This window comes from Rana temporaria, chromosome 12 (assembly GCF_905171775.1).
Source record: "Rana temporaria chromosome 12, aRanTem1.1, whole genome shotgun sequence".
NCBI classification, from domain to species: domain Eukaryota; kingdom Metazoa; phylum Chordata; class Amphibia; order Anura; family Ranidae; genus Rana; species Rana temporaria.
In genome coordinates, this window is record NC_053500.1 from 68,845,530 (window position 1) to 68,872,327 (window position 26,798).

General features: G+C 48.4%; 1 protein-coding gene across 1 annotated transcript in view; it reads right to left on the bottom strand.

Annotated features, from left to right (window-relative positions):
* LOC120919244 (syndecan 4-B-like) overlaps positions 1-11,315 on the bottom strand; it is a 28,967-nt gene extending 17,652 nt beyond the window's left edge. Inside the window, exon 1 of the mRNA XM_040331308.1 lies at positions 11,146-11,315. Coding sequence (XP_040187242.1) covers positions 11,146-11,202 — 57 coding nt within the window. The 5' untranslated portion in view covers positions 11,203-11,315. The remainder of the gene's footprint in view (positions 1-11,145) is intronic.
* Positions 11,316-26,798: the final 15,483 nt, after the last annotated feature.

Below are 26,798 nucleotides of genomic sequence, written 5' to 3' on the forward strand. Positions count from 1 at the left end.
ACCTGGCACAGGTCGCACAGGGTTTGGGGCAGGGAGACGTTCAGAGCGCGTGATTTAGAGATGTTGATTTGCAAATTCGAGAGGAATTTAAATTCTCTAAGATCCTTCAGGAGGTTGGGGATAGTCGTGAGGGGGTCTCTTAGAAATAGGAGGATGTCATCCGCGAACGCGGCGAGTTTGTAGGTCCGGTCTTTTATGTCAATCCCTTTGATCGTCGGGTTCGCCCTGAGTCGTCGTAGGAAGGGTTCTAGAGTGAGAACGAAAATCAGGGGGGAGAGGGGGCATCCCTGACGGGTCCCGTTCGAGATGGAGAAGGCGTCCGACAGGTGGCCGTTCACGCTGACCCTCGCCGTGGGGCCCGCGTAGAGCATAGTTATATAGTTCAGCATGAGCGGCGGGAGATTGGTGGCTTCGAGGGTCGCACGCATAAAGTCCCATGCCACTCTGTCGAACGCCTTCTCCGCGTCGAGTGAGAGGAAAAACCCCGGGGACCCGGTGGAGGTGAGCCAGTGGTGTATATTTAGAGCCGTGACGGTATTGTCCCGTGCCTCCCGGCCGGGGACAAAGCCTGCCTGGTCTAGGTCTATGAGTTTGGGCAGATAAGGGAGGAGCCTGTTCGCAATCGTCTTAGCGAACCACTTAAGGTCCACGTTGAGGAGCGAAATGGGTCTGTAGTTGGTCACTACGGTCGGGTCCTTGTCTGGCTTGGGAATGACTACTATGTGGGCGGACAATAAGTCTCGGGGAGGGGTTTGGGTGTTGGCGAAGGAGGCGAAAGCCGAGACGAAAAAAGGTGTGAGGACTTCGGCGTAGGCCTTGTAGTACCCAGCGGTCAACCCATCTGGGCCCGGGCTTTTGCCCGCTTTCAGTTGTTTGAGGGCTAGGCCCACCTCATCACCGTTTAGGGGCCTGTCTAGTTCCGTCCTAGCCTCCTCCGTCAACTTGGTAGGGCTGTATTGGCGTAAAAAGTCGGCAATTAGGTCTTGTCGTGTGTTGATACCGTTCTGCGCAGTCGGGGAGGGTAGATTATACAAGCTGGAATAGTACTTTACGAATAGCTTAGCGATGTCTGGGGAGGACTGCACTTTTCGGCCTTGGTCGTCTGTCAGGGAGTGGACGGTCGCCTTGGCTCTTTTGGATTGCAGGGCTTTCGCCAGCATTTTGCCGGCCTTGTCACCGTGTTCGTAGAAGGATTTCTTAGCTAGGGCGTAGCTACGTTTAATCTTCCTACCTATAACCTCCAGGAGTTCGGCCCTGGCCTGGTTCAGTTCCTGCAGTGTCGCGAGAGCTAGCGAGTGTTTGTGGGCGGACTCCAAGCGCGCGATCCTCTCTAACAAAGTGTTGTAGTGTTTGCGTCGTTCCCTATTGCGTTTGGCGGCTGCGGCTATCAGGAGGCCCCGGACCACACATTTGTGTGCCTCCCAGTTTACGATCGGGGACGTGTCGTCTGGGTTGTTTTCCCGGAAGTACGCTATGAGAGCTTCCTTCAGCTCCTTAGCTACTGTCGGGTCCGTGAGTAGTGACGGATCTAGCCTCCACACCTTCGCTCGAGGGTGGCAGGGGGGAAGGGTCAGTGTCGCTGATACCGGGTGGTGGTCCGAGAGGAACATGGGCTCTATGTCCGCAGCAGTCAGCTTGTGTAGATCTTCCTGGCTAACCAGTAGGTAGTCGAGTCGGGAGTAGCGGTTGTGTGGGGCCGAGTAGAATGTGTAGTCTCTGCCCGTGGGGTTTAAAGCTCGCCATGTATCGTGGAGGAGATGGTCCTGGAGGATCGTTTTAATCCTCCTCAGAGCTGCGTACGGGGTTGATGATGTGCCCGTGGACGTGTCCAGTGCTGGGTTGAGGGGCACATTGAAGTCACCCCCCAATATCAGCATTCCTGACTGAAAGGGCGTCAGTACCTCTGATACGGATCGGAAGAAAGGGACCTGGCGCGTATTGGGTGCATATATGTTGGCGAGTGTGACGGTTCGGTTCAGGTATGAACCCTTCAAGAACAGGTACCTACCCTCCGGGTCAGCCAGCGACTCTGACACTGTAAAAGGGCATTTTCTAGCTACCAGTATGGAGACCCCCTTCGTCTTAGCATGGGAGTTTGTGGCGTGGTGGACAAGCGGGAAATGGAAATTGTGCAGTTTGGGTGTGGCACCTGATTTAAAGTGCGTTTCCTGCACAAACACCACGTCTGCCCGGGCTCGGTGCATGGCCAGGAGGAGTTGGGCACGTTTCTCTGGAAGGTTCAGTCCCTGCGCGTTCACCGAAATCACTTTCAGTGTGGGGCTAGTGGTCTCTGTCGTCAGGTCTGTCATTGTGATCGTCTCTACAGGCGTACAGTAGCTCGGGGGGTGGCTGGGAACTTTTGAGCTGTGGCGGGGTGAAGGTAGGCTTCGGGTGGGGGTTTCCCGGAGGCAGCCCTAGGGTCCGAGACTAGACAGGAGTGAGGGCAGAGCCGCTGTCGGGGCAACTACCCGACTGGATCCCGGAGTTGGATGGGGATAGGGGGGGGGGGGAGGGAGGGTCCTCGCGAGAGAGGGGGGGTGTTCGTGGGGAAGGGGAGGGGTCTGGAGTGGATACCAAAAGAAAAACCCTCCTCCAACGGGAGGGGGTGAGAAAACCGATTAGATGGGGGGATCTGTGTCCCACCACCTGCCTACCGTGAAACACACAATCGGTATGTTGCGGCCGCACGGGGCACCTACACCTAGGGGTAGGTCCAGGCACCACCGCGCGGTACCGTCCGGGGGTTGGCCGAGTTCCAGCCAGAAAACGTCCGCCGAGGGTGAACAAAAATTACTAGTAGCTCCCAAGTAGAACCTGAGCTCGTGTTGCCACCCCAGAGCGGTCAACCCTGCGTTGTCGCAAGGGGTGAGATCCCAGGGGCACCTAGCTGAGGATGAGTGCGGTGGCACGGTTGAACCATGGGCCTATTTCGTTGCCATAGGGGGTTTGCAATTAGTGATATCGTACGTTCTCGGGTCCCTGCATCATGGCCCGCCGCAAAGCGTGTCGTCCCCCGCCCCCCCCCCCCCCCCCCCGCGGCCGAGCCGCCACCGAATCGCCGGAGCCGACCCGCCCGCGGGGGGACGGCGAGAGAGAGACCCCCGCCCCCCGCCCCCGGCGAAACCTCCCGGTCCCAAGACCCCGTTAAACGTCCACTAATATGTGTGTATGTCCAGTAGCCGGGCAGCAGTCTGCTCGCGTTGAGTCTAGATGGAGTACCGGATAGCGGGAGTATTGGACAACAAGAGCATACTTAACCAATGTCCGGGTTGCGATCAGTGATGTCCGCTCCAGCATCTGGTGTTGTAGAGGTGGGACAGTCTGCGGGGGTATTCTGCGTGTGAGGCGGAACGGGGGAGCGGGGGCCCGCCGGCGCCGAGAGGTCCGGATGAAGGAGCGCTCGGGTCTCGTGTCGTTTGCCTGCCCGCGGCCCCTCGAGAGTGACACAGTCTGCTATGTAGGGGGAGTTTCCCCGGACGGGGACATCGTTCCGACTCACCGAGGGTCTTGCGCAGTGTAGCTGTATGCCTCACACTGGGAGCGGGGGTAGATGGAGAATGGTCCAGTCGGCAACATCGGTCCAGGCGACGAGAGGCGATCCGGCACGGGCATCCAGGGCTGGGGCTCCTGTGTTGAGGCCTCGGGTCCATCGGAAGCTATGTCTCCCCGGATGTGGCGCGGTCAGGGCGCGCCGGAAGAGGCCGGGGCACATTCCGGGGGACCGGCGGCGAAGGCGGGCGCAGGGCATCATGGGGGATGTAGTGCGGAGGCCGGCCACGTCACAGGGATTCCATAGAGCTGCAGGGGGAGACTAGTTCGTGATGTCACACTTCGAAGGCGTGGAGGCCGCTGGTGTAATTTGCTGGGCGTGGCGACAGTCAGAGCGGGAAGCCGCGTAGTCTAGCAGCCTCTATGAGGTACTGGGAGTTCAGGCACAGTCTCCATAGGCAAAGTTTAACAGTTAGTAAACACCCAACGTGGCACCTTAACACGCCAACAACATAGTGGGTAACAGTTTCTGAGTGCAGGTGTCTGGGCGATCAACGGTCTCTTCGGGCTCTTCGTGACCCTGGCGAGGACAGTGGATCTCGGTCCCTCCTGGGCACCGGAGCTGCAGTCGAGTTGCGGGAGCCGGAGTGAGATCTTCTTCTACGGTGTCCCGTCGGTTGCGTTTCCATGCTGTCTGCCTGAGGTCCATTCCAGCGGCCCACTGAACGGCGGTATATGGCATACCATTCAGGGACCGCGACGGGCTGTATACCCAGGGTTTCAAAAAAGTGCGGGAGGTCCTCAGGAACCTTCAGCTGTACGGTGCGGCCCTGGTAGGAGGCCGAGAGACAGAAAGGGAACTTCCACTTGTATGGTATGTTTTCCGCCCGCAGGACCTCCAGCAGGGGCCTGAGGTCCCTGCGGTGTTTCAAGGTGATCCCCGAGAGGTCCTGGAACAATTGGATCGGGGCTCCTCCGTGCTGCAGGCGCTGTCCCGCCTCAGGATCTCCTCCTTCACGCCGTAGTCCGTGAGGCAGCATATGATGTCTCTGGGGGGGTCCGTGTCTCTGCCTCTAGGGCGCAGTGCCCTATGGATCCTCTCCATGGTGATCTGCGTGTCTGGTGGTCTCTGGAGGATTGAGTTAAAGAGGCTTGTCACTTCGGGCCGGATCCGGTCGCTCTCCACCGTCTCCGGGAGGCCCCGCACGCGCAGATTGTGGCGTCTTCCCCTGTTCTCGAGGTCCTCCAGATGGCGGTTGACCTCTCGTAGTTGTAGTGTGTGGTCATCTATTTTCCTCGTTGAGCGCTGGTGGACTAGGTCGTGGTCCTCCAGGGTGGTCTCCACTGCTTGCACTCTCCCGTCCAGCGCTCTAAATTCCAGGCGCAGGTCGGCGATGGCCGCCGCGAGCGCCTCTTTGATGTCCGTCGCCACCGCCCTCAGATCCGTGATGGTGATCGTTTGTGACGCCAGTACTGGGGTCGGTGCGGGGTCCGGTCCTCCAAGAGCTCCCGGGGGGGTAGCTTGCGGGGTCGCTGAGAGGACGATCTCTGGCCCCTGAGATGAGGTCTGTGAGCGGCTTCCTCGCGTTCCCTGGCGGGAAGCCGCCATGTTCCCGCGGCCGGTCCGGAACATCTCCGGGATATTGTGCTCAGGAGGCTCGCCGTGTTCCCGGGGGGAACGGGAGCGGGAGGCGGAGGACTGCCTCGATGCTGTGCCCATGTTTCTGGTGGGGAAAAGCGGGTGAAATGTGCCGGTAAAACTGATAAGGGCTCTGAGGTGGCAGGAGCTCTGTGATCAGGCAGCCATCTTCCAGCTCGGCTCGGCCACGCCCCTCCCTCACTTTCTATTGCTGTGTTACCCCAATTTGGACTCTCTGGAGATCATTTTGAAAAGACAAAGTTTTAAACAAAAACTTCTACCGATGTTGGCCATCTTTATATATGAAGAACCTGCTGGTCTGTCAGCCAAACAAGCCAAACCAGCGAACAGCCTACTAAAGTCAGACTAGAAGAAAAGCCAATCCTTCCAAACATGAGGCAACCTCCATGTGACTGCAGCCAGTACATACACAGGATGGTGGGTCGGGTACTCCGCTGGTTAACTGTTCACATGTAGCCAATTAATGATTTAGCTAATGAACAAGGGGCCCTGCGCTGATGTGTGGAGACTATGGTAATTTAATCCTTCCAACGGAAATGATGTTTTAAGTGGAACACTTTCGTACCTCATAAACTGCAGGATCATTTATATGTAAATGAGGGGAACCCAGAGAACAATAACCCTAGCGGGGCCTCAATCTATAAGCGCTCGTCTCTCTGAACTGCCAGGCTGACTTTTTGTTTTGAACTAGTACAATTGAAGCCCCCTCCACCCCCCTTTAGAAGCATAGGTCAAAAGCATTGTAGCATCCATACCTCACTGCTTCCGAAAAGAGCACAGTCTACCCAACTGGGTTCAAACACTGCCACCCACATTCCTTACTCAAGATAAACTACAACTCAATGCCCACAAAAGGACAGTGAACCCAGTTCTAAGGTCCATATGCTATATTACCTAGAAAGCTGGGACTCTATACTGATCACTGATCGTGGGAGCATTCTCTGCCCTTAAAGTGTTGCGCTTCATAGGGCCTGCATCCAAAATGTGTCAGGAAGATTGTCACACACAGTAACTAAATCTTTTCCCATTAGCACAGGAAAGAAATCATCAGCACCTACGGAGGGAAATAATCAAATGAAACATAAGGCCTATGGCACCAAGAGCACTGGTAAACCACAGCAACCAGTTTGAGGCACCAAGTTTGTATTGGCAGCAGCAATGGATCGCAAACAGTGCGACTGCAATGCAGTGTGGGAAACGCGCAGGAATTATCGTTGCCAGGACCACATGCGTGTGAACATAGGCTTAAAGTCTGCTTGGCCTTCTTTAACTGCTTAAAGGGGAACTGCAGTCTGCTCACAATCTGTAATAAAAGCCATCTTTTCCATTCTGAAACTTCTCTCCAACCCACTGTGTGTGTGTGTGTGTGTGTGATATATATACACACACACACACACACACACACACACACACACACACACTGCGATTCTGTACTTGCCAAATATGCTGCACAAATCTCTTCACCGAGTCTGGCTGCATCCATTGTGGGCAGATGAAGCTGCTGAAATGTTCACTTGCAGGATTTACACAGAAGCACACCTCCAGCTCTGCAGCTCTCATTAGCCCTCTAATGACTCACCACCCCTCCATTCCTGGCAAACTCACAAGTGTGAAACAGGAAGTTGGCCGTATAAGGTATTTACTGGCAGAAAATAAAAAAGGTTTTACTATCCAAAGTTAAAACAAAGGACAGAGGATTTATTAGATGGAAAGATGAACAAAAATAATTAACTGATGTTTCATTTTAACGACCGCCCATAACATACTGCGGATGGGCAGCTACTATAGGCAAAGCAATGTACACATACATCACTGCCTACTTCTGGGTCTAGGGCACATGCATGTGTGCCTCTCCACCGACACCCGCTGTGATGGTAAACTGTCATCAAGTCCCAGCCAATGATTCACAGCCAGGCCCTGCTGATCGCATGTGTACATTCACAGCCCAGAGATCGGTGTAGACAAAAACACAGAGCTCTGTACATGAGAAAAATTAAAAAAGAAGTGCAACCATAAAAACCTGTTGGGTTTTCCCAAAGTTTCTACCCATGGCAACCATCTGACCAATATTACAAGAGCAATACCATGGCTAGCAATAGACCACCTCATACTTGGCATACCCCTGCCCAGCAAGTTTGGTACTCAATGACTTGTGCAATATAGCCGCAGAAACTTTTCACTCGAGGGCCAGAGACTTCAGCACCATTATAAAAAAAATAAAATACATATTTCCCCACCTTAGTGGCTCCATAGAATTCACATTGCACCATTACATAAGCCTTAGTGACTGTAGTCCTCTACATCGGTCCAAAGTCCCTTTCTGAACCATTACTTAAGTCCAAGTGACTGCATTGTATCACCAACGTTCTAGAATTTATCCTTGCACCATTACACAAGTGTATAATGTCTGCGAAATGTCCTATAGCTCCGCTTTACACCATCATACAAGCCTAATGCTGTGTACACACGATCGGAAATTCCGCCAAGAAAAGTCCGATGTGAGCTTTTGGTCGGCAATTCCAAAAGTGTGTAGGCTCCATCGGAATTTTTCTGTCGTGATTTCCGCCAAGAAAAATGAGAGCTGGTTTTACAAAAATAAAAGTTCTTGGAGGAAATTCCGATAATCAATTTGACGCATGCTCGGAATCATTGAACTTCATTTTTCTCGGCACGTTGAAGTGTTTTACGTCACTGCGTTCTTGATGGTCGAATGTGTATGCAACACAAGTTTGAGCTGTCGGGGGGGGGGGGGGGGGGAATCCATTTGACGGATTTTCCGATTGTGTACGCAGCATTAGCGACTATTGTCTCACCAACGTTCCAGAATTAATCTTTGCACCATTATATAAGCCTTAGTGACGAATGTTTTACACATTGGTCTCGAGGACACCATTATATAAGTGTGAATAATGTCTGCGCAATGTCCTATAGCTCCGCTTTACACCATCATATAAGCCTCAGACCGTTTTGTTTACAAATGGATCTATAGGTCCTCTCTGAAGTATTATACAAGTCTCCGTAACAGGAAAGGTCTCCATGATGTACTATAGTCCTTTACAGACCAACGTGGAAATTATAGAATAGCAAATGCTTACATAATATTGTAAATGGGGATTATAAGCATTTGGGACTGTATAGTCTCTATAATGGTCACTAGTCCTAAAATAAAACAGGCCAAACTGCACGAAAAATTAACTCGAAGTTTAAATTGTGAAATCAGAAATCTCTTTTCTGAGCAGTAATGGAAACCTAAATCTCAGCGTCCGCACTGAAAACTTCACAGCATTAGGTATTGGGAAATCACAAAGCAGGAAGGATACCCATTTTAGGAAATCAAGGGAGAAAAAAAAAAAAAATTCCAAGAAAATGTTTTCACGTGACGTTACGCAAGAAAGGATGGTCTATGTTGCAACACTAATGTACCGTGACATCAAAGCCAAATAACTCCAGGCATCTTGAAGGGGATGGTGGTGGATTGTTTCCCTCCCATTTTGTTTTCCCCCCTTATATGTACATTCAGTGTACCATTGTAATAGAAGAAATCCCTGCATATGTCTAGGCAGAACTTTCTTCCAAACACTAACAGATGCTTTATTGTGACACTCCTGAAGACACAGCTGGGGTCAGGTAAAATGTATCCCACCACGCCACATCCTGCCCCCTTTATCCAAAGCCTCTCGTTTTACACAACTATGTGACCGTGTAAAAGAATGATACATTCAGGGGGGAAAGACTCTACATCTGCTAATAAGGCAGTCAAGAGCTTACTTTATCCCAGACAAAAAAATTCCATTCTCAAGCTGGAATCTAAATATCTTCTAAGTCACCGCAAATACAATTCCTGTGCCAAAATGTTATCTGGCCAAGAGGCAGGAATGAGTGACGTCGTCAGTATTTCCTGGGGCCCATGGTGCAAGGAACGAGGTCATGGAACAAGCCTAAAAATAAAGTGTGGCATTGTACGCAAATTCAACATCCCATGCTGCATTGGTGGTCTGTAGGACTGGAGTAAGCAACACTTCCCAATCAAATATTAGGGAGATGTGTGAGACATTACAGGGAACAAGCTCCTAGATTTTAGTGGCGCTTTCCTGGCACCCCCACATTCACCCCCGGGGGGTAGATCTGTGGCTGAGACTTGGATAGCACATTAACCAAGAGAATGACATCTGCAAAGAAAGGTGCTGGAATTTGCCTGGAACAATGGGCCAGGTCAGAGAGCCAACCTCATGTTCTGTGATGGAGAAACACAGGAGAGGAGAGGCAAGATTTTATAAATAGAGCTTCTCCTGATTAGACATTCCACAGGAACAGCTCAATGACTACTACATCCCTGGGGGCCCCCAAAGGCCACTACTACATCCCTGGGGGCAAGGACCCCTGGACGCCCCCCCCCCTATAGGCCACTACTACATCTCTGGGGGCAAGGACCCCCTGGACACCCCCCAAAGGCCACTACTACATCCCTGGGGGCAAGGACCCTTGGATGCCCCAAGGGCCACTACATCTCCCAGGGGGGGGGGGGGACAAGGACCCCTGGACGCCCCCAAAGGCCACTACTACATCCCTGGGGGCAAGGACCCTTGGATGCCCCAAGGGCCACTACATCTCCCGGGGGGGGGGGGGGGACAACAAGGACCCCTGGACGCACCCCAAAGGCCACTACTACATCCCTGGGGGCAAGGACCCCTGAACGGCCCCAAAGGCCACTACATCTCCCAGGGGGGGGGGCAAGGACCCCTGGACACCCCCAAGGCCACTACTACATCCCTGGGGGCAAGGACCCCTGGACGCCCCCCAAAGGCCACTACTACATCCCTGGGGGCAAGGACCCCTGGACGCCCCAAGGGCCACTACATCTCCCAGGGGGGGGGGGGCAAGGACCCCTGGACGCCCCAAGGGCCACTACATCTCCCAGGGGGGGCGCAAGGACCCCTGGACGCCCCAAGGGCCACTACATTTTCCAGGGGGGGGGGGGGCAAGGACCCCTGGACGCCCCCCAAAGGCCACTACTACATCCCTGGGGGCAAGGACCCCTGGACGCCCCCCAAAGGCCACTACTACATCCCTGGGGGCAAGGACCCTTGGATGCCCCAAGGGCCACTACATCTCCCAGGGGGGGGGGGGGGGAACAAGGACCCCTGGACGCCCCCAAAGGCCACTACTACATCCCTGGGGGCAAGGACCCCTGAACGGCCCCAAAGGCCACTACATCTCCCGGGGGGGGGCAAGGACCCCTGGACACCCCCAAGGCCACTACTACATCTCTGGGGGCAAGGACCCCTGGACGCCCCCCAAAGGCCACTACTACATCCCTGGGGGCAAGGACCCCTGGACGCCCCAAGGGCCACTACATCTCCCAGGGGGGGCGCAAGGACCCCTGGACGCCCCAAGGGACACTACATTTTCCAGGGGGGGGCAAGGACCCCTGGACGCCCCCCAAAGGCCACTACTACATCCCTGGGGGCAAGGACCCCTGGACGCCCCCCAAAGGCCACTACTACATCCCTGGGGGCAAGGACCCCTGGACACCCCCCAAAGACCACTACATCTCCCAGGGGGGGGGGGGGACAAGGACCCCCTGGACACCCCCAAAGGCCACTACTACATCCCTGGGGGCAAGGACCCCTGGACACCCCAAAACACTACTACATCTCCTAGGAGGGGGGGGGGGGTAATGACTACTTCATCCTCCAATGTCACAAGCAGGACCCCCACCATGGAAGTATAGAAGGAAAAAAAACAACATTTATAACATGTGGGAACATACAGAAGTCATATTGATATCCACAAATTTCAATTTACTAAATAATCCAAAAAAATCAAAGTCAAGTACTTTGTAGAAGTTCTCAATTCTTATCACCAGCACTCTATAGATCCCCGAATCACTTCCCCCGTCTCCCCCCGGACTGTATATCTCCTCCCCCCACACACACAGCCCCTCCATACCCCCCGTGTAAAGTCCCGGTCTCCCGTCCATGGCGGGGGTCACTCACCGACTCAGCGGCGGTTGCACAGATGAGCATGGCGATGATAATAAAGATCCCCTTCATGTTTGGTGTAGTTATCCCGGACTATGAAAACTTGATGTCGTACAATAGTCCCGATTCTCCGCTCTCCTCACAATCCTTTTCTCTGCTCGACTCACACACCTTCAAAGGGTTTTGTACGTCTAGGCCCCGCCCACTCATCTGCACACCTCCCCTCCCCCTCCCCCGTACCGGAATTTCCCTGTCTAGGGATTCATTGAGTTAAAGAGGAAATGACATAAGAGGCTTTCTCTCTCACTTCTCAGCGCAGGAATTTTCCCTGCTCGGCCCTTTTCTTTCCGAACTGTGACGTGTGATATGAGGAGGGGAGAGGGAGGGGGGCTGTCCTCTGTCTGGATCCTGGAATTACCTCACACATTACCAGAACTCAGGACCCCCCCCCCCCCCCCACCACTCACCATTATCACTGGGACGTCATGAAAGTTGTCACCACGTGACACCAATCTGCCAATAGGAATGTGAGGGGATTTCCTCTCACTTCCTCTTCTCCCACGTGTAAGGAAATACATGGACCTTTCATGTGTAGTACATACATGTACAGCATTTCTTCACACAGGAGGACATGACACATGTCAATAAAAAGCACTGTATGTATAATATTCCAGTCACATCCATTCCTGGGAAAGACCAGGTGCAAGGCCTCGTTCATACGTGTCTCTGTGTACCCACCATGTATGATTTATGTGTACCCACGTGTATATCTATGTGTACCCACCGTGTATATTTATGTGTACCCACTGTGTAAATCTATGTGTACCCACCGTGCATATTTATGTGTACCCACCGCGTATATCTATGTGTACCCACCGTGTACATCTATGTGTACCCACCGTGTATATCTATGTGTACCCACCGTGTATATCTATGTGTACCCACCGTGTATCTATTAGGGTGACCACGTGTCCCGGATTGCCTAGAACAGTCCCGCATTTTGCAGGTCTGTCCCGGGCACATTCATTCCAGGACAATACAGTATCCCAAAATGAAACTGACACAGCCACCCCCACCCCCCCAAGCCAAACTAATGCCCCCAAAAAAGGCCACCACATCACCGCTTTACTCACTGACAGTACTTGTCCTGGCCGGAAATGCCTGGAGGAGCACAATCCCACCCCCTGCTTGTGATTGGAGAAATCATAAATTCCGTCTCTTGTGTCCAATCACTGTGCTGTGATTTGTTACAGCACAAGCTGATTTTTGGGAGGAGGGGGGGGGGGTGACCCTGAATGGTAGTTTGGAAATGTGGTCACCCTAGTTTCTATGTGTACCTCATGTATCTATGTGTAACCCGTGTATCTATGTGTACCTCATGTATCTATGTGTAACCCGTGTATCTATGTGTACCTCATGTATCTATGTGTACCTCATGTATCTATGTGTATCCCGTGTATCTATGTGTACCTCATGTATTTATGTATACCTCGTGTATCTATGCGTACCTCGTGTATCTATGCGTACCTCGTGTATCTATGTGTACCCCGTGTATCTATGTGTACCCCGTGTATCTATGCGTACCTCGTGTATCTATGCGTACCTCGTGTATCTATATGTACCTCGTGTATCTATGTGTACCTCGTGCATCTATGTGTACCTCGTGTATCTATGTGTACCCCATGTATCTATGTGTACCCCGTGTATCTATGTGTACCTTGTGTATCTATGTGTACCTCATGTATCTATGTGTACCTCATGTATCTATGTGTACCTCATGTATCTATGTGTACCTCATGTATCTATGTGTACCTTGTGTATCTATGTGTACCTTGTGTATCTATGTGTACCTCATGTATCTATGTGTACCTCATGTATCTATGTGTACCTCATGTATCTATGTGTACCTCATGTATCTATGTGTACCTCATGTATCTATGTGTACCTTGTGTATTTATGTGTACCTTGTGTATTTATGTGTACCTTGTGTATCTATGTGTACCTCATGTATCTATGTGTACCCCATGTATCTACGTGTATTTATGTGTACCTCATGTATCTATGTGTACCCCATGTATCTATGTGTATTTATGTGTACCTCATGTATCTATGTGTACCTTGTGTATTTATGTGAACCTCTTATGTGTTCTTCTCAGCGAGACCAATCTGCCAATAGGAATGTGAGGGGATTTCCTCTCACATCCTCTTCTCCCACGTGTAAGGAAATACATGGACCTTTCATGTGTAGTACATACATGTACAGCATTTCTTAAGACAGGAGGACATGACACATGTCAATAAAAAGCACTGTATGTATAATATTCCAGTCACATCCATTCCTGGGAAAGACCAGGTGCAAGGCCTTGTTCATACGTGTCTCTGTGTACCCACCATGTATCATTTATGTGTACCCACCGTGTATATCTATGTGTACCCACGTGTATATCTTTGTGTACCCACGTGTATATCTTTGTGTACCCACCGTGTATATCTTTGTGTACCCACCGTGTATATCTATGTGTACCCACCGTGTATATCTATGTGTACCCACGTGTATATCTTTGTGTACCCACCGTGTATATCTATGTGTACCCACGTGTATATCTATGTGTACCCACCGTGTATATCTATGTGTACCCACCGTGTATATCTATGTGTACCCATCGTGTATATCTATGTGTACCCACCGTGTATATTTATGTGTACCCACCATGTAAATCTATGTGTACCCACCGTGTATAGAGAGCAGGGTCGTGTGTATGGGTGAACACTTCGACGCATGCGCGGTAGCATACAAGGTTTGTGTGGGGTGTAGCAAGATGGCGGCGACAGCATCGAATGTGATGAGACACCGGCTCGTCGTAGTCGATGACATCACCGCATTCTTGCCATTCAAAAGAACGGCGGGATTTTGTGTGGCCGTGTGTATACACAGCTTTTCAAGTCAAGCCTGCCAGGAATCCCGTCGGGAATACCAACGTTTTTTTTTCCCGAGGGGATTTGTCGTATGTACAGGGCTTAAGAGTTTATTCTGTGATCACATCACAGTGGAATGTGCAATGTTTCGAGGACATGCAGGACTTCTTTAATGATCCTCGGTGTGTGTCGCCTTATCTAATACACTGTAAATGCATGAAAACGCACATGCTGAAGTGCACAGCAAACACGCAGATTGTGGTGTTAATGAGCTTCTGGGGTCCTTGCACACAGGGGACTGATCCCATTCACTGAGCCCCCACCTGAGCAGTCCAGGTTCAGCATGCATAAATGGCTCTCATAAACCCAAGCATAGTGTGGGGGCGTATGTACTGTACTTAAGGGTAAGGCCACAAGTATCCTAAAGTGGCCCCATGGGATTGCAAGTCCCTGGCACCCCTTCTTAGTTTATTCAAAGCCTATATAAAGTTGTTCATGGGGTCTTTTGTATCAGGCAGTCTATTGGCTCTCATTTGTCTGTTTCAGGTGCCCCCCTTCATGAACCCCCCCCCCCCCCCCCCGTTCGGTTCACACCAGAACCTTCGAACGGACCGACCGTTTGCACGAACATTTAGAACCCCATTGACGTCTATGGGATTAGAATGTTCAAATTCAAAAGTGCTCATTTTAAAGCCTAATATGCAAGTTATTGTTGGAAAACGTCTTTGAGAACCCGAGTCTTTCCCCAGGGAAAATGTATCAATGGAAAAAAAAGTTCTAAAAACAGTCGTTTTCTCTGGAGCAGTGATTTTAATGATGCTTAAAGTGAAAAAAAAAAAGAAAAGAAAAATTCCTTTAAATATCGTACCTGCTGGGTGTCTATAGTATGCCTGTGAAGTGGCACGTGTTTAGAACTGTCCCTGCACAAAATGAGATTACTATAAGGCCCCATACACACGACCGAACATGTCCGATGAAAACGGTCCGCAGACCGTTTTCATCGGACATGTCTGCTGGGAGCTTTTGGTCTGATGTGTGTACACACCATCAGACCAAAATCCCCACGGACGTAGAAGACACCGACGTTCTCAAACCCGGAAGTGCAATGCTTCCACGCATGCGTAGAATCAATTTGACGCATGCGCAGGATTTCGGTCCGCTGGTTAGACATACTAACCAGCGGACATGTCCGACGGACAGGTTTCCAGCGGACATGTTTCTTAGCATGCTAAGAAACTTTTGTCCGCTGGAAACCTGTCCGCTAGGCCGGAAAAGTGTCCGCTAGGCCCTACACACAGTCGGATATGTCCGTGGACCAGTTTCAGCGGACATGTTCGGTCGTGTGTACAAGGCCTTAGAAAAAAGTAATTTAAAACTGCTTGCGGCTTTAAGGTAATGTCTGGTCCCTGCAATATGGATGAAAATCATTGAGAAAAATAGCACAGACACAGACAGTACACACACCACATAGCTTTAGGTGCACACTGCAGAGGACACAGGCAGTACACACCATGTAGCTTTAGGTGCACACTGCAGAGGACACAGGCAGTACACACCACATAGCTTTAGGTGCACACTGCAGAGGACACAGGCAGTTCACACCACGTAGCTTTAGGTACACACTGCAGAGGACACGGGCAGTACACACACCACGTAGCTTTAGGTGCACACTGCAGAGGACACAGGCAGTACACACACTACGTACCTTTAGGTGCACACTGCAGAGGACACAGGCAGTACACACCACATAGCTTTAGGTGCACACTGCAGAGGACACAGGCAGTACACCACGTGAGAATACTGCAGCTAGCACGATCACCTGCCTGCCAGTAAATTAGGAATAGCTGATCTAGCTAAACTATGCAGTGTATAAATATATATACAACACCTGGGATTCATTTATATCCTCTACACACTGTAACTTTATCTACCTACTAAAAATGACACTCTCTCTCTCTCTGTCTTCTCTCTTTTAACCACCGCAACACACTGCACAAGGCCAACCTGCAGGCGGCCTTTTATAGTGTGGGGCGTGTACTAAACCCCCCGAGCCATAAATGGCCAAAGCCACCCTGGCTTTGGCCAATTATGGCTCTCCGTTTTTTGCAAGCTGTGATTGGCCAAGCATGCGGGTCATAGTGCATGCTTGGCCAATCATCAGCCAGCAATGCACTGCGATGCCGCAGTGAATTATGGGCCGTGAAACCAGTGCAGGCCCAAGACATTGCGCTGCCTGGGACCAAGAATGAAATGCTGCCCCCCCCCCCCAAAAAAAATCACGCCAACCAAAAGGCCCCCACATTCATTATTTTATGTCATGATAACTAAAGGGGACCCGTCATGGCTCTATACATGTATAAAGGAGTATGAAGAGGACCTGTCATTGCTCTATACATGTATAAAGAGGACCTGTCATGGCTCTATACATGTATAAAGAGGACCTGTCATGGCTCTATACATGTAAAGGAATATCAAGAGGACCTGTCATGGCTCTATAAATGTATATAGGACTATAAAGAGTACTTGACATGGCTCTATACATGTATAAAGGAGTATAAAAGGGCCCGTCATGGCTCTATAGATGTATAAAGAGAACCTGTCATGGCTCTATACATGTATAAAGAAATATAAAGAGGACCTGTCATGGCTCTATACATGTATATAGAGGACCTGTCGAGACTCTTTACATGTAAAGGAATATAAAGTGGACCTGCCATGGCTCTATAAATGTATATAGGAGTATAAAGAGGACCTGTCATGGCTCTATACATGTATAAAGGAGTATAACGAGGGCCTGTCATGGCTCTATAGATGTATAAAGAGAACCTGTCATGGCTCTATACATGCATATAGGCGTATTAAAAGGACCTGCCATGGCTCTATACATGTATCCAGGAGTATAAAGGGACCTGTGAATTGCCGGCGGCCACAATGTCTTTTGCGCAAACAAATCAATGTACGCTAATTGTGTTTTTTTTTGGTACCAAAAATATGTAGAAGAATACATATTGGCCTAAACTGAAGAAAATTGTTTATTTTTCTAAATTTTGGGGATATTTATTATAGCAAAAAGTAAAAAAATATATATATTTATAGCACAAAAAATAAAAACCAAATGATGATCAAATATCACCAAAAGAAAGCTCTATCTGTGGGGAAAAAAAGGACATCCATTTTATTTGGGTAGCGGAGCTGACGGAACGGGCTGGCGGGCATCAGTATGCTGCCCCCCTAAAAGTGCTGCCTGGTACCCATGGTACCACCCGGTCCCATCATAGGGCCGACCCTGCATGAAACGCCACTTGAGACTTTCAGTTATCAGCTCAATTAGTCTCCTGGGACCTTTAATTTGCCATGGACTTTTGGAGGGAAAACCTGTCATCCAAGATCATGACTCACCTTTAAATAGCTCCTCTCTGAGGTGTTTGTTAGCAGACTGACCTATCAAGACAAGCTGTCCTGGCCTCCCTTCTGTCGCGGCTATCCTTTGTTGGGGGTATTGTCACCCACATTTGTGGGGGGCATGGACGTCCGCTGAAATATTTTCAGGGGAGGGCGCTTCGGCAGCGGCGATACACAGTCGCATTTAACCCTTTCTTCAAACGCTAGCGGGGGTTAAAAGCGCCCCGCTAGCGGCCGAATAGCGCAGCTAAGACCCCCCTCCTTCAGCACAGGACCCCCCATCCAACACAGATGTACCCCCCCTTCAGCACAAACCCCCCATTCCACACAGACCCCTCCCTTCAGCACAGACCCCCCTTCAGCACAGATGGCCCCCCTTCAGCACAGATGGACCCCCCATTCAGCACAAACCCCCCCTTCAGCACAGACGGACCCCCCATCCCATTCAGTACCTAAGGTCAGCCATCAGAGTTGCACATGCACAGCACAACACTGGAGGGGGAGGCGGCTTCACTCTGCTCGCTGTGCCTGTGTGACATGCGGCCCAGGACCGCTGAGACAGCACGCGGCCACGAGAGAAGGGGATGGTTGGTCAGGTGCAGTGGTGTCACCCCGCACCAGACCAGCCCCTGACCCCCCTTGCGGAACCACAGCCAACAGCTTGCCTCTCTCTCCCTGTTCTAACCTGCCTGTCACCACGGCGCTGTCACTGCTTTAGTCACGGAGGAGTGTCTTCAGTCTTCAACAACTTCTCGATTTTCCAGGGGGGGTCAATTGCCCCCCCTTGCCCTATGGAGCGGACGCCCATGGTGGGGGGACATCCTGATTAAAGACTTGAATGGACAGTTATGTTTAGCTCGAGTATTGGCGGCTAAGCTTTGGTGTTTGGTATTTATTTCAAAATTCGTTTTTTGTTTTGGGTTATTAACCACTTTAATACTGGGCACATGGTGCAGATGGGCTGTGATTGGCCCTGTCTGTACCATGTGATCACTGTGACCAATCACAGCTAGCAACACAATTGTACACAATGGATGGCATGAAAAAAAGCCATCCATCGTTTACAATTGTCATGTGAGCTGCAGTAATTGGTGACAGCAGTCACATGGTACCAGCAGCGGGTCTGTACAGTGATTAGTCATCAGCTGTGTCAGGCATCCATGAGCAAAAGGCATTCCAGGAGGACATCATATTGACCTATAGACAATTGATGGCCGGTTGGTACTTTTGTCATTCCAGGTGGACATCACAGTGGCTGCGCTGTAGCATGATTTGTCACCAGCTGTGTCCGCTGGAGCACAGTTGATGACTGATCACTGTACCAACCCGCTGCCGGTACCATGTGACTGCTGTGACCAATCACAGCAGATCAGAAGACAATAGTAAACAACGGATGGCTTTGTATTGCTAGCTGTGATTAGTCACAGTAAGCACATGGCACAGACAGGGCCAATCACAGCACATCTGCACCACGTGCCTAGTATTGAAGTGGTTAATAACTAAAAAAATTTAAATAAATACCAAACACTAAAGCTCAGCCACCAAGACTCAAGCTAAACATACCTTGTTTCCTCAAAAATAAGACTGTGTCTTATATTAATTTTGGATACAAAAAAGCCTATTTTTGGGGAAACACGATATGTTTAGCTCGAGTCTTGGTGGCTGAGCTTTGGTGTTTGGTATTTATTTCAAAGTTCGTTTTTTATTAGTATCAGTATTTTGACATAATTTTTGTGGGAGGATTGTGCTGGTGTAGCGTGCAGTGTGTCTCCCTTTGTGGCTGTTTTATGAGAAGTACCATTTTACAGCAGCCTTCGGTGATCATGTAACCTGCCTGAGCTCTTTTTTGCTCCGAGATTCCCGCTTACGTCAGCCCGCTCCGAGCACTGCAGAGGGAGGGGTCACAGACATCAGCTGGGAGGAGAAGACCTCCAGCTGGTCAGCAGCGGCTGTGGATGGGGCATTTTGCATGATTGTTGCAGGGGGGACACACTGCATCTTATGTCAGTGTGGACGTTTTACAAAGCGGACACATTTTTTTTAAAAATTAACTTTACTAGGGCTTATTTTCAGAGTAGGGCTTATATCGCAGCCCTTCCCGATAATCCCACTAGGTCTTATTTTTGGAGTAGGGCTTACTTTCAGGGAAACACAGTAACAGTCCATTAAAGTCTTTAATCATGCTGTCCCCACAGTTTTAAAGGTTTTACTCTATCTAGTGCTTTCTTACTTGCATATGCGTTAATGGGACTTCTGGATATCTATTGGAGGTTTATCCTGAGGCTGCATCTACCTCTGTACACCAGAATGTGAACCTGCCTAGAACTAGATGGTCCTGGTCGCCTTTATGGTGAAGGGAGTGTAATGCGTTTCCCCTGTGATTTGTGGTGAGAAGAATTCTTCATCATTTCCTTTTTACTAAGGACTATTTATTTATTTTTTTCACTTGGAACTATTCACCTATTCATGTTTCGGAAGGTTTTCACTGTGATTTTGTAGCGCAAGACTTTGTTTATTAATTCATTTCTGTGATAAATATTTCACTGATGTGTTTGCAGTGTATGTACTATAGTGTAATGCCGTGTACACACGGTCGGAATTTCCGACAAGAAAAGTTCGATGTGAGCTTCTGGTCCGAAATACAGACTGTGTGACAAAAAAAATTTCAGAGCTGGTTCTCAATTTTTCAGACAAGAAAATTTCTGCTCGGAAATTCCGATCGTCTGTATGCAATTCCGACGCGCAAAAAAAACGCATTCTCGGAATCAATTTGACGCATGCTCGAAATCATTGAACTTAATTTTTCTTGGCGGTTGGAATTTTTGTGTGACCGTGTGTATGCAACACAAGTTTGAGCCAACATTCTGTCGAAAAAAAAAACAACGGTTTTCTTGTCGGATTTTCCGATCGTGACATAAGTTGACTGAAGCGTGGTATATTCCCCACTTTTTTTTACTATTGAAATGAATGGAAAAAACATAATTTTTGATTCTGATGTCTATTTTTCACAGATGCGTGCTGGGAGACAGGCATCCAGAAAACGCACTGGAAACACATCAAAAAGACATATGCGTTTTTTCGGAGCAGTGTGAATGCACCCTAAAGAGGAAGTTCAGGCAAAGTTTATAAATGTTTGAAATTATGCTGTCAGTATCCCAAATTAGTGCTTATTAGTGCTTAAGCAACCTCCTTACAAAGAATCTGCAGCTTTTCCATTTAAAAATTAGGCTGTTCTATTACTCACCATTTCTCTGCCTACGCCCATTTTAAATGTGGGCATTTGGAACTGGTTCTCTTCCCTTCATTGAAGTACACATTGTACCCATACCTGTACACTAAGCACAGAGCTTTCAGCCCTTTGAGTACATGTTCTATAGCAGAATTTTGCTGCTGTTGCTATAATATCTTTTACACAAAGGGCTGGAAGCATAGCATGCATGAAATTACGTGAACTCACAATGAAAGAGTGCCCGAAGACTCCTGGGATCGCTGACCCTGATATCCCAGGGGGTCAGCGGGAATATGAAGATGAAGTCAATCACCTAGGTGAGCCGGATCGTGAGCGGAGCCGCTGCTGTTGCTATAGTATCTTTTACACAAAGGGCTGGAAGCGCACGCATGCTAAGAACGCAGTGCTTCCAGCGCCTCTCTCCTCCTACTGTGTCATCATTTTCCGGTAATGAAATGACGTGAGCTCACAATGAAAGACTGCACGAAGACTCCTGGGATTGCTGACCCCGATATCCCAGGAAGTCAGCGGGACTATGAAGATGATGTCAATCACCTAGGTGAGCCGGATCTTGAGCGGAGCCGCTGCTGTTGTTATAATATCTTTTACACAAAGGGCTGGAAGCACATGCATGCATGAAATGACGTGAACTCACAATGAAAGAGTGCCCGAAGACTCCTGGGATCGCTGACCCTGATATCCCAGGGAGTCAGCGGGACTATCAAGATGACGTCAATCACCTAGGTGAGCCGGATCGTGAGCGGAGCCGCTGCTGTTGCTGTAGTATCTTTTACACAAAGGGCTGGAAGCGCACGCATGCTAAGAACGCAGTACTTCCAGCGCCTCTCTCCTCCTACTGTGTCATCATTTGCCGGTAATGAAATGACGTGAGCTCATAATGAAAAACTGCACGAAGACTCCTGGGATTGCTGACCCTGACATCCCAGGGAGTCAGCGGGACTATGAAGATGACGTCAATCACCTAGGTGGGCCAGATCGTGAGCGGAGCCGCTGCTGTTGCTATAATATCTTTTACACAAAGGGCTGGAAGCACATGCATGCATGAAATGACGTGAACTCACAATGAAAGAGTGCCCGAAGACTCCTGGGAACGCTGACCCTAATATCCCAGGGAGTCAGCGGGACTATGAAGATGACGTCAATCACCTAGGTGAGCCGGATCGTGAGCGGAGCCGCTGCTGTTGCTATAGTATCTTTTACACAAAGGGCTGGAAGCGCACGCATGCTAAGAACGCAGTGCTTCCAGCGCCTCTCTCCTCCTACTGTGTCATAATTTTCCGGTAATGAAATGACGTGAGCTCACAATGAAAGACTGCACGAAGACTCCTGGGATTGCTGACCCTGATATCCCAGGGAGTCAGCGGGACTATGAAGATGACGTCAATCACCTAGGTGGGCCAGATCGTGAGCGGAGCCGCTGCTGTTGTTATAATATCTTTTACACAAAGGGCTGGAAGCACATTCATGCATGAAATGACGTGAACTCACAATGAAAGACTGCACGAAGACTCCTGGGATTGCTGACCCTGATATCCCAGGGAGTCAGCGGGACTATGAAGATGACGTCAATCACCTAGGTGAGCCGGATCGTGAGCGGAGCCGCTGCGATTCTGCCCAGGATTCCAGAATCAGGGTAAAACGCGGAACGTGGTGCGATTTTGTCGGGCGACAAAACGTGCTACAATCGTAGAAAAAAATCACAACCGCAAACACACCTGTCTCTGTGCCAAGATTTAGTACATGAGCTTCTTTGGAGTGTTTTTGGAGCGGAGGGAGGCCCATTCAAAAGAATGGTGCTGCTCCAAAAACGCTCCACTAATAAAAAAGTAAAAAAAAAAAAAAACGAACTACAGCAGCTGTTGAAGCAGATCGCTCAGGTATGAATGGTACCTTAAACATAACATTGATGTGCCTGGCAATGAAAATTAGCCTTTGTTTCCAGAGTGAAGAGCCACGATAGCACTGCCATAGACTGGTGTGCAGCAGTGCACAGCTATTCATGTCTTATGAGACGCTATAATGTTGGGTTGCCTGGCCACAGGAAAGATGCTGGGTTTTTATGATGAATTGGACAATTTTCCTCCACCACCAAACCTATTGTATGGTCTGATATAAAGAACTCTATAAAAAAAAATATTTAGTTATTTTTATTAAAAAAAATTAAAAAATATTATTTTTTTTAGTTATTTTTTATTTTTTAAATGCTTTAAAAAAAATAACGCATTTATTTATTTTTAAATGCTTTCAGCCTCTTTCGAACGGGCGACTGGTGGGGAGGGGAAAATAGGTGGAAATGTTTTGGCTTTACCACCCCCTCCACCTAAAGGCTACAGAACAGCCAAAGGAGGCTGTTCACTTGCCACAGCCATGAAGCAAAGTTAACACAAGTTATGTTTACAGATTTGGCCATTCAAGTCAACGGGGCTTAACCATAACTATGAGCAAACGCTTGGCTCATGGTTGCGACACATTAGTCATATTATAAAATGTCGTTCATTAGAAAAAAAAGCCATTCAGCGGCAGATCACATGCTGAATAGCTGACAGCAGCCTTTTAGCACAAACCTAGCCTTATGGTGGCTATACTTCAATTTTTTTTTTTTTTTATCCAATCGATCTGCAATTCTATCAAAATGATCAAATCTACAAAAAAAGTGATAAACAAAAACTTCCCTTCCAATCGATTTAGACTCAGTTTCATTCAGATTCTATCAAACTGAGTCGATCGGCCAGGATGGAAAATTATCAATAGTTTTGTATCGATCAGCAGCACGGAGGTAATTTGTATATGAATAAACTTCCATCAATCAGAATATGAGATTACATGGTGGAAATAAAGATGCAATCAATGATTTATGATCATATGTTAGCTAGCAACTTAAATCTACTTCTTCATATGTGGTATAGTGATCGAATGGGTTGTTGACTATGGATCGAGTTGTTTGGATCGGATGCCAAATCAATCGTTTATCAAAGTGTATATAGCCATCATTACGGCACTAAGCATTTTATCCAACTTCTGAATTCTATCATTTTTTGTTTTGAAAATCCAGTATAAACCTAGGTTCACACTGGCTTGCAGGGTTCCCGACCCACAGGCTGCTCTTAGGTAAACGCACATTAATTCTTAATGGCACCCCCACCCATCGGAAAATGCAGCACGATTTAGTGCACACCAAATCGCAAGGTGCTGTGATACCATGCTACTCGGTGTGGCACGATTTTTAAAAGAGTCCAGGACTTTTTTCCCTGGTGTTTCTGCAGGGAGGGCAGCCCATTGGTATTAATTCACAAGTGTGTACGAACCGACCATAAATGAACCACTTGCCGACCATCGCACACCGATTTACACCATCACAATGGCATGGGCAGGCAAATGGGTGTACCTGTATTTGCCACCTTGTGGGCACATGCGCACCCAGCCATGCGCCACGGGAGCATGCTCGCGGGTCCCGCAAACTCGATGTTCCCTGGTGGCCTGCGATTGCGTCAAGGAGAGGCAGAACGGGGAGATGCCTATGTACACAAGGCATTTCCCGTTCTGCCTTGCAACAGGACACTGATGTACTGCTTCCTGTCATCAGGAGCAGTGATCACTGTCATGTTGTAGTGAGCCCACCCCCCTACAGTTAGTACACGCCCAGGGAATACATTTAACCCCTTGATCACCTCCTAGTGTTAACCCCTTCCCTGCCAGTGACATTTACACAGTAATAAATGGCTATTTGTAGCTCTGATCACTGTATAAATGTCAATTGTCCCAAAATAGTGTCAAAAGTGTCCGATGTGTCAGCCGCAATGTCGCAGATCACTGCCATTACTAGTAAAAAAAATAATAATACAAATCTGTCCCCCTATTTTGTAGACGCTATAACTTTTGCGCAAACCAATCAATATACGCCTATTGCGTTTTTTTTTTTTTTACCAAAAATATGTAGAAGAATACGTATCCGCCTAAACTGAGGAAAAAAACGTTTTATATATTTTTTGGGGATATTTATTACAGCAAAAAGTAAAAAAAATATTGCTTTTTTTTTCAAAATTGTTGCTCTTTTTTTGTTTATAGCGCACAATATAAAACCCATAGAGGTGATCAAATACCACCAAAAGAAAGCTCTATTTGTGGGAAAAAAAGGACATCAATTTTGTTTGGGTACAACGCCGCACGACCGCGCAATTGTCAGTTATAGCGATGCAGTACAGAATCGCAAAAAATGCTCTGGGTAAGGGGGTAAATCCTTCCGGGACTGAAGTGGTTAAACGGTGGTAAAAAAAAGCTATTTGTAACAGTCATCATTTTTGTGTTGGAAAATAGGAATGTTACTAGTCAACTAGTTATTCAGCCTAATCCTGGAAACATGATGGAATGTGGTCACTAAGGATGAGCTTTGGGCTGAAGTTGACATGATGAATTCAGCCTGTTAACAGTTTGGCAAATTAATTGGGGGATGGGAACACAATGGCTGCCCTCTCTTTCCTGGCCACCTAGGCTGCGTGCCTGGATAAGCGTCTTTTATTATTCTTTAGGGAGGGGGGTTAGGATAGGGATACTTCCCAGCATCTGGAAGCCCCCTTTATAACAACTAAACAGGCTGGGATACTGGGTGATGCCATTGACCAAATCCAGCCATGACCATATTTGGCCAATGACGTCCTCCAGGATCTCCAGCATGGTTGATAAGACTGTTTAAAATAACACCAGAGGAAGTTACAAGCATGCTGGATCAAAAAGCAAAGGAAGCAAATAGGAGAAGTTGATTGGGAGGGTTTCCATACACTACTCTAATGCCGCGTACACACAACCATTTTTAATGGTCTAGAAAAAACTAAGTTTTTTTCAACCCGATTATTGTTAAGCCTGCCTTGCATACACACGATCGTGAAAAAAAAATGCTCTAGCAAAGCGCGGTGACGTACAACATGTACGACTGCACTATGAAGGGGAAGTTCCATTCGGATGACGCCACCCTTGGGGCTGCTTTTGCTGATTCCGTGTTAGTAAAAGACGGTTCGCGCTTTTCTGTCTGTTACAGCGTAATGAATGTGCTTACTCCATTACGAACGCTAGTTTTACCAGAATGAGCGCTCCCGTCTCATAACTTGCTTCTGAGCATGCGCGGGTTTTAAACGTCGTTTTAGCCCACACACAAAAAAATTTTACAACCCGAAAAATGACATGTTTAAAACGTCGTTAAAAAATGCAGCATGTTCGAATTTTTTTTTTGTCGTTTTTCAGAACCCAAAAAATTATGTGAAGCCCTCACACGATCATTTTAAATGACATTTTTTAAAAACTTAATTTTTTACATGCCGAAAAATGATCGTGTGTACGCTGCATAATGCTTGTTTTATGGGATTGTGAAGTCTAATGCCGCGTACACACAACCATTTTTCATGACGTGAAAAATGCCATTTTTTTTTAATGTCATTAAAAAAACGATCGTGTGTGATCTCCAGAGCATTTTTCATGACGTGAAAAATGGGCAATAAAAATTTAGAACATGCTCTAATTTTTTGCGTCATTTTTCACGTTGTCGTTTTTCACGTTGTCGTTTTTCACGTCGTAAAAAAATGGTCGTGTGTAGGCTTTAACGACGTGAAAAAAATGCGCATGCTCAGAAACAAGTTATGAGTCAGGAGCGTTTGTAATGGAGATAGCACATTCGTCACCCTGTAACAGACTGAAAAGCACGAATCGTCTCTCACCAAACTTTTACTAACACAAAATCAGCAAAAGCAGCCCCAAGGGTGGCGCCATGCGAATGGAACTTCCCCTTTATAGTGCCGTTGTACGTCACCGCGCTTTGCTCGAGCATTTTTTTTTCACGATCGTGTGTATGCAAGGCAGGCTTGACAAGAATCGGTTGAAAAAAACGTTGTTTTTTCTAGACCATTAAAAATGGTCGTGTGTACGCGGTATGACATTCATTGGAACCCAGGATAAGAAGATGTGAGAAAACCAAAGTATTTCCCTCACTCCGCATGAGATTTGAGGTTCAATTCACAGAGCCAATACACCAGGATAAGGATCCTTGTTTTCAAAAACTGCCTGATCTTTTTTAGATTTTTTTTGCTGTTGTTAACCCTATCCTATTGTTGTT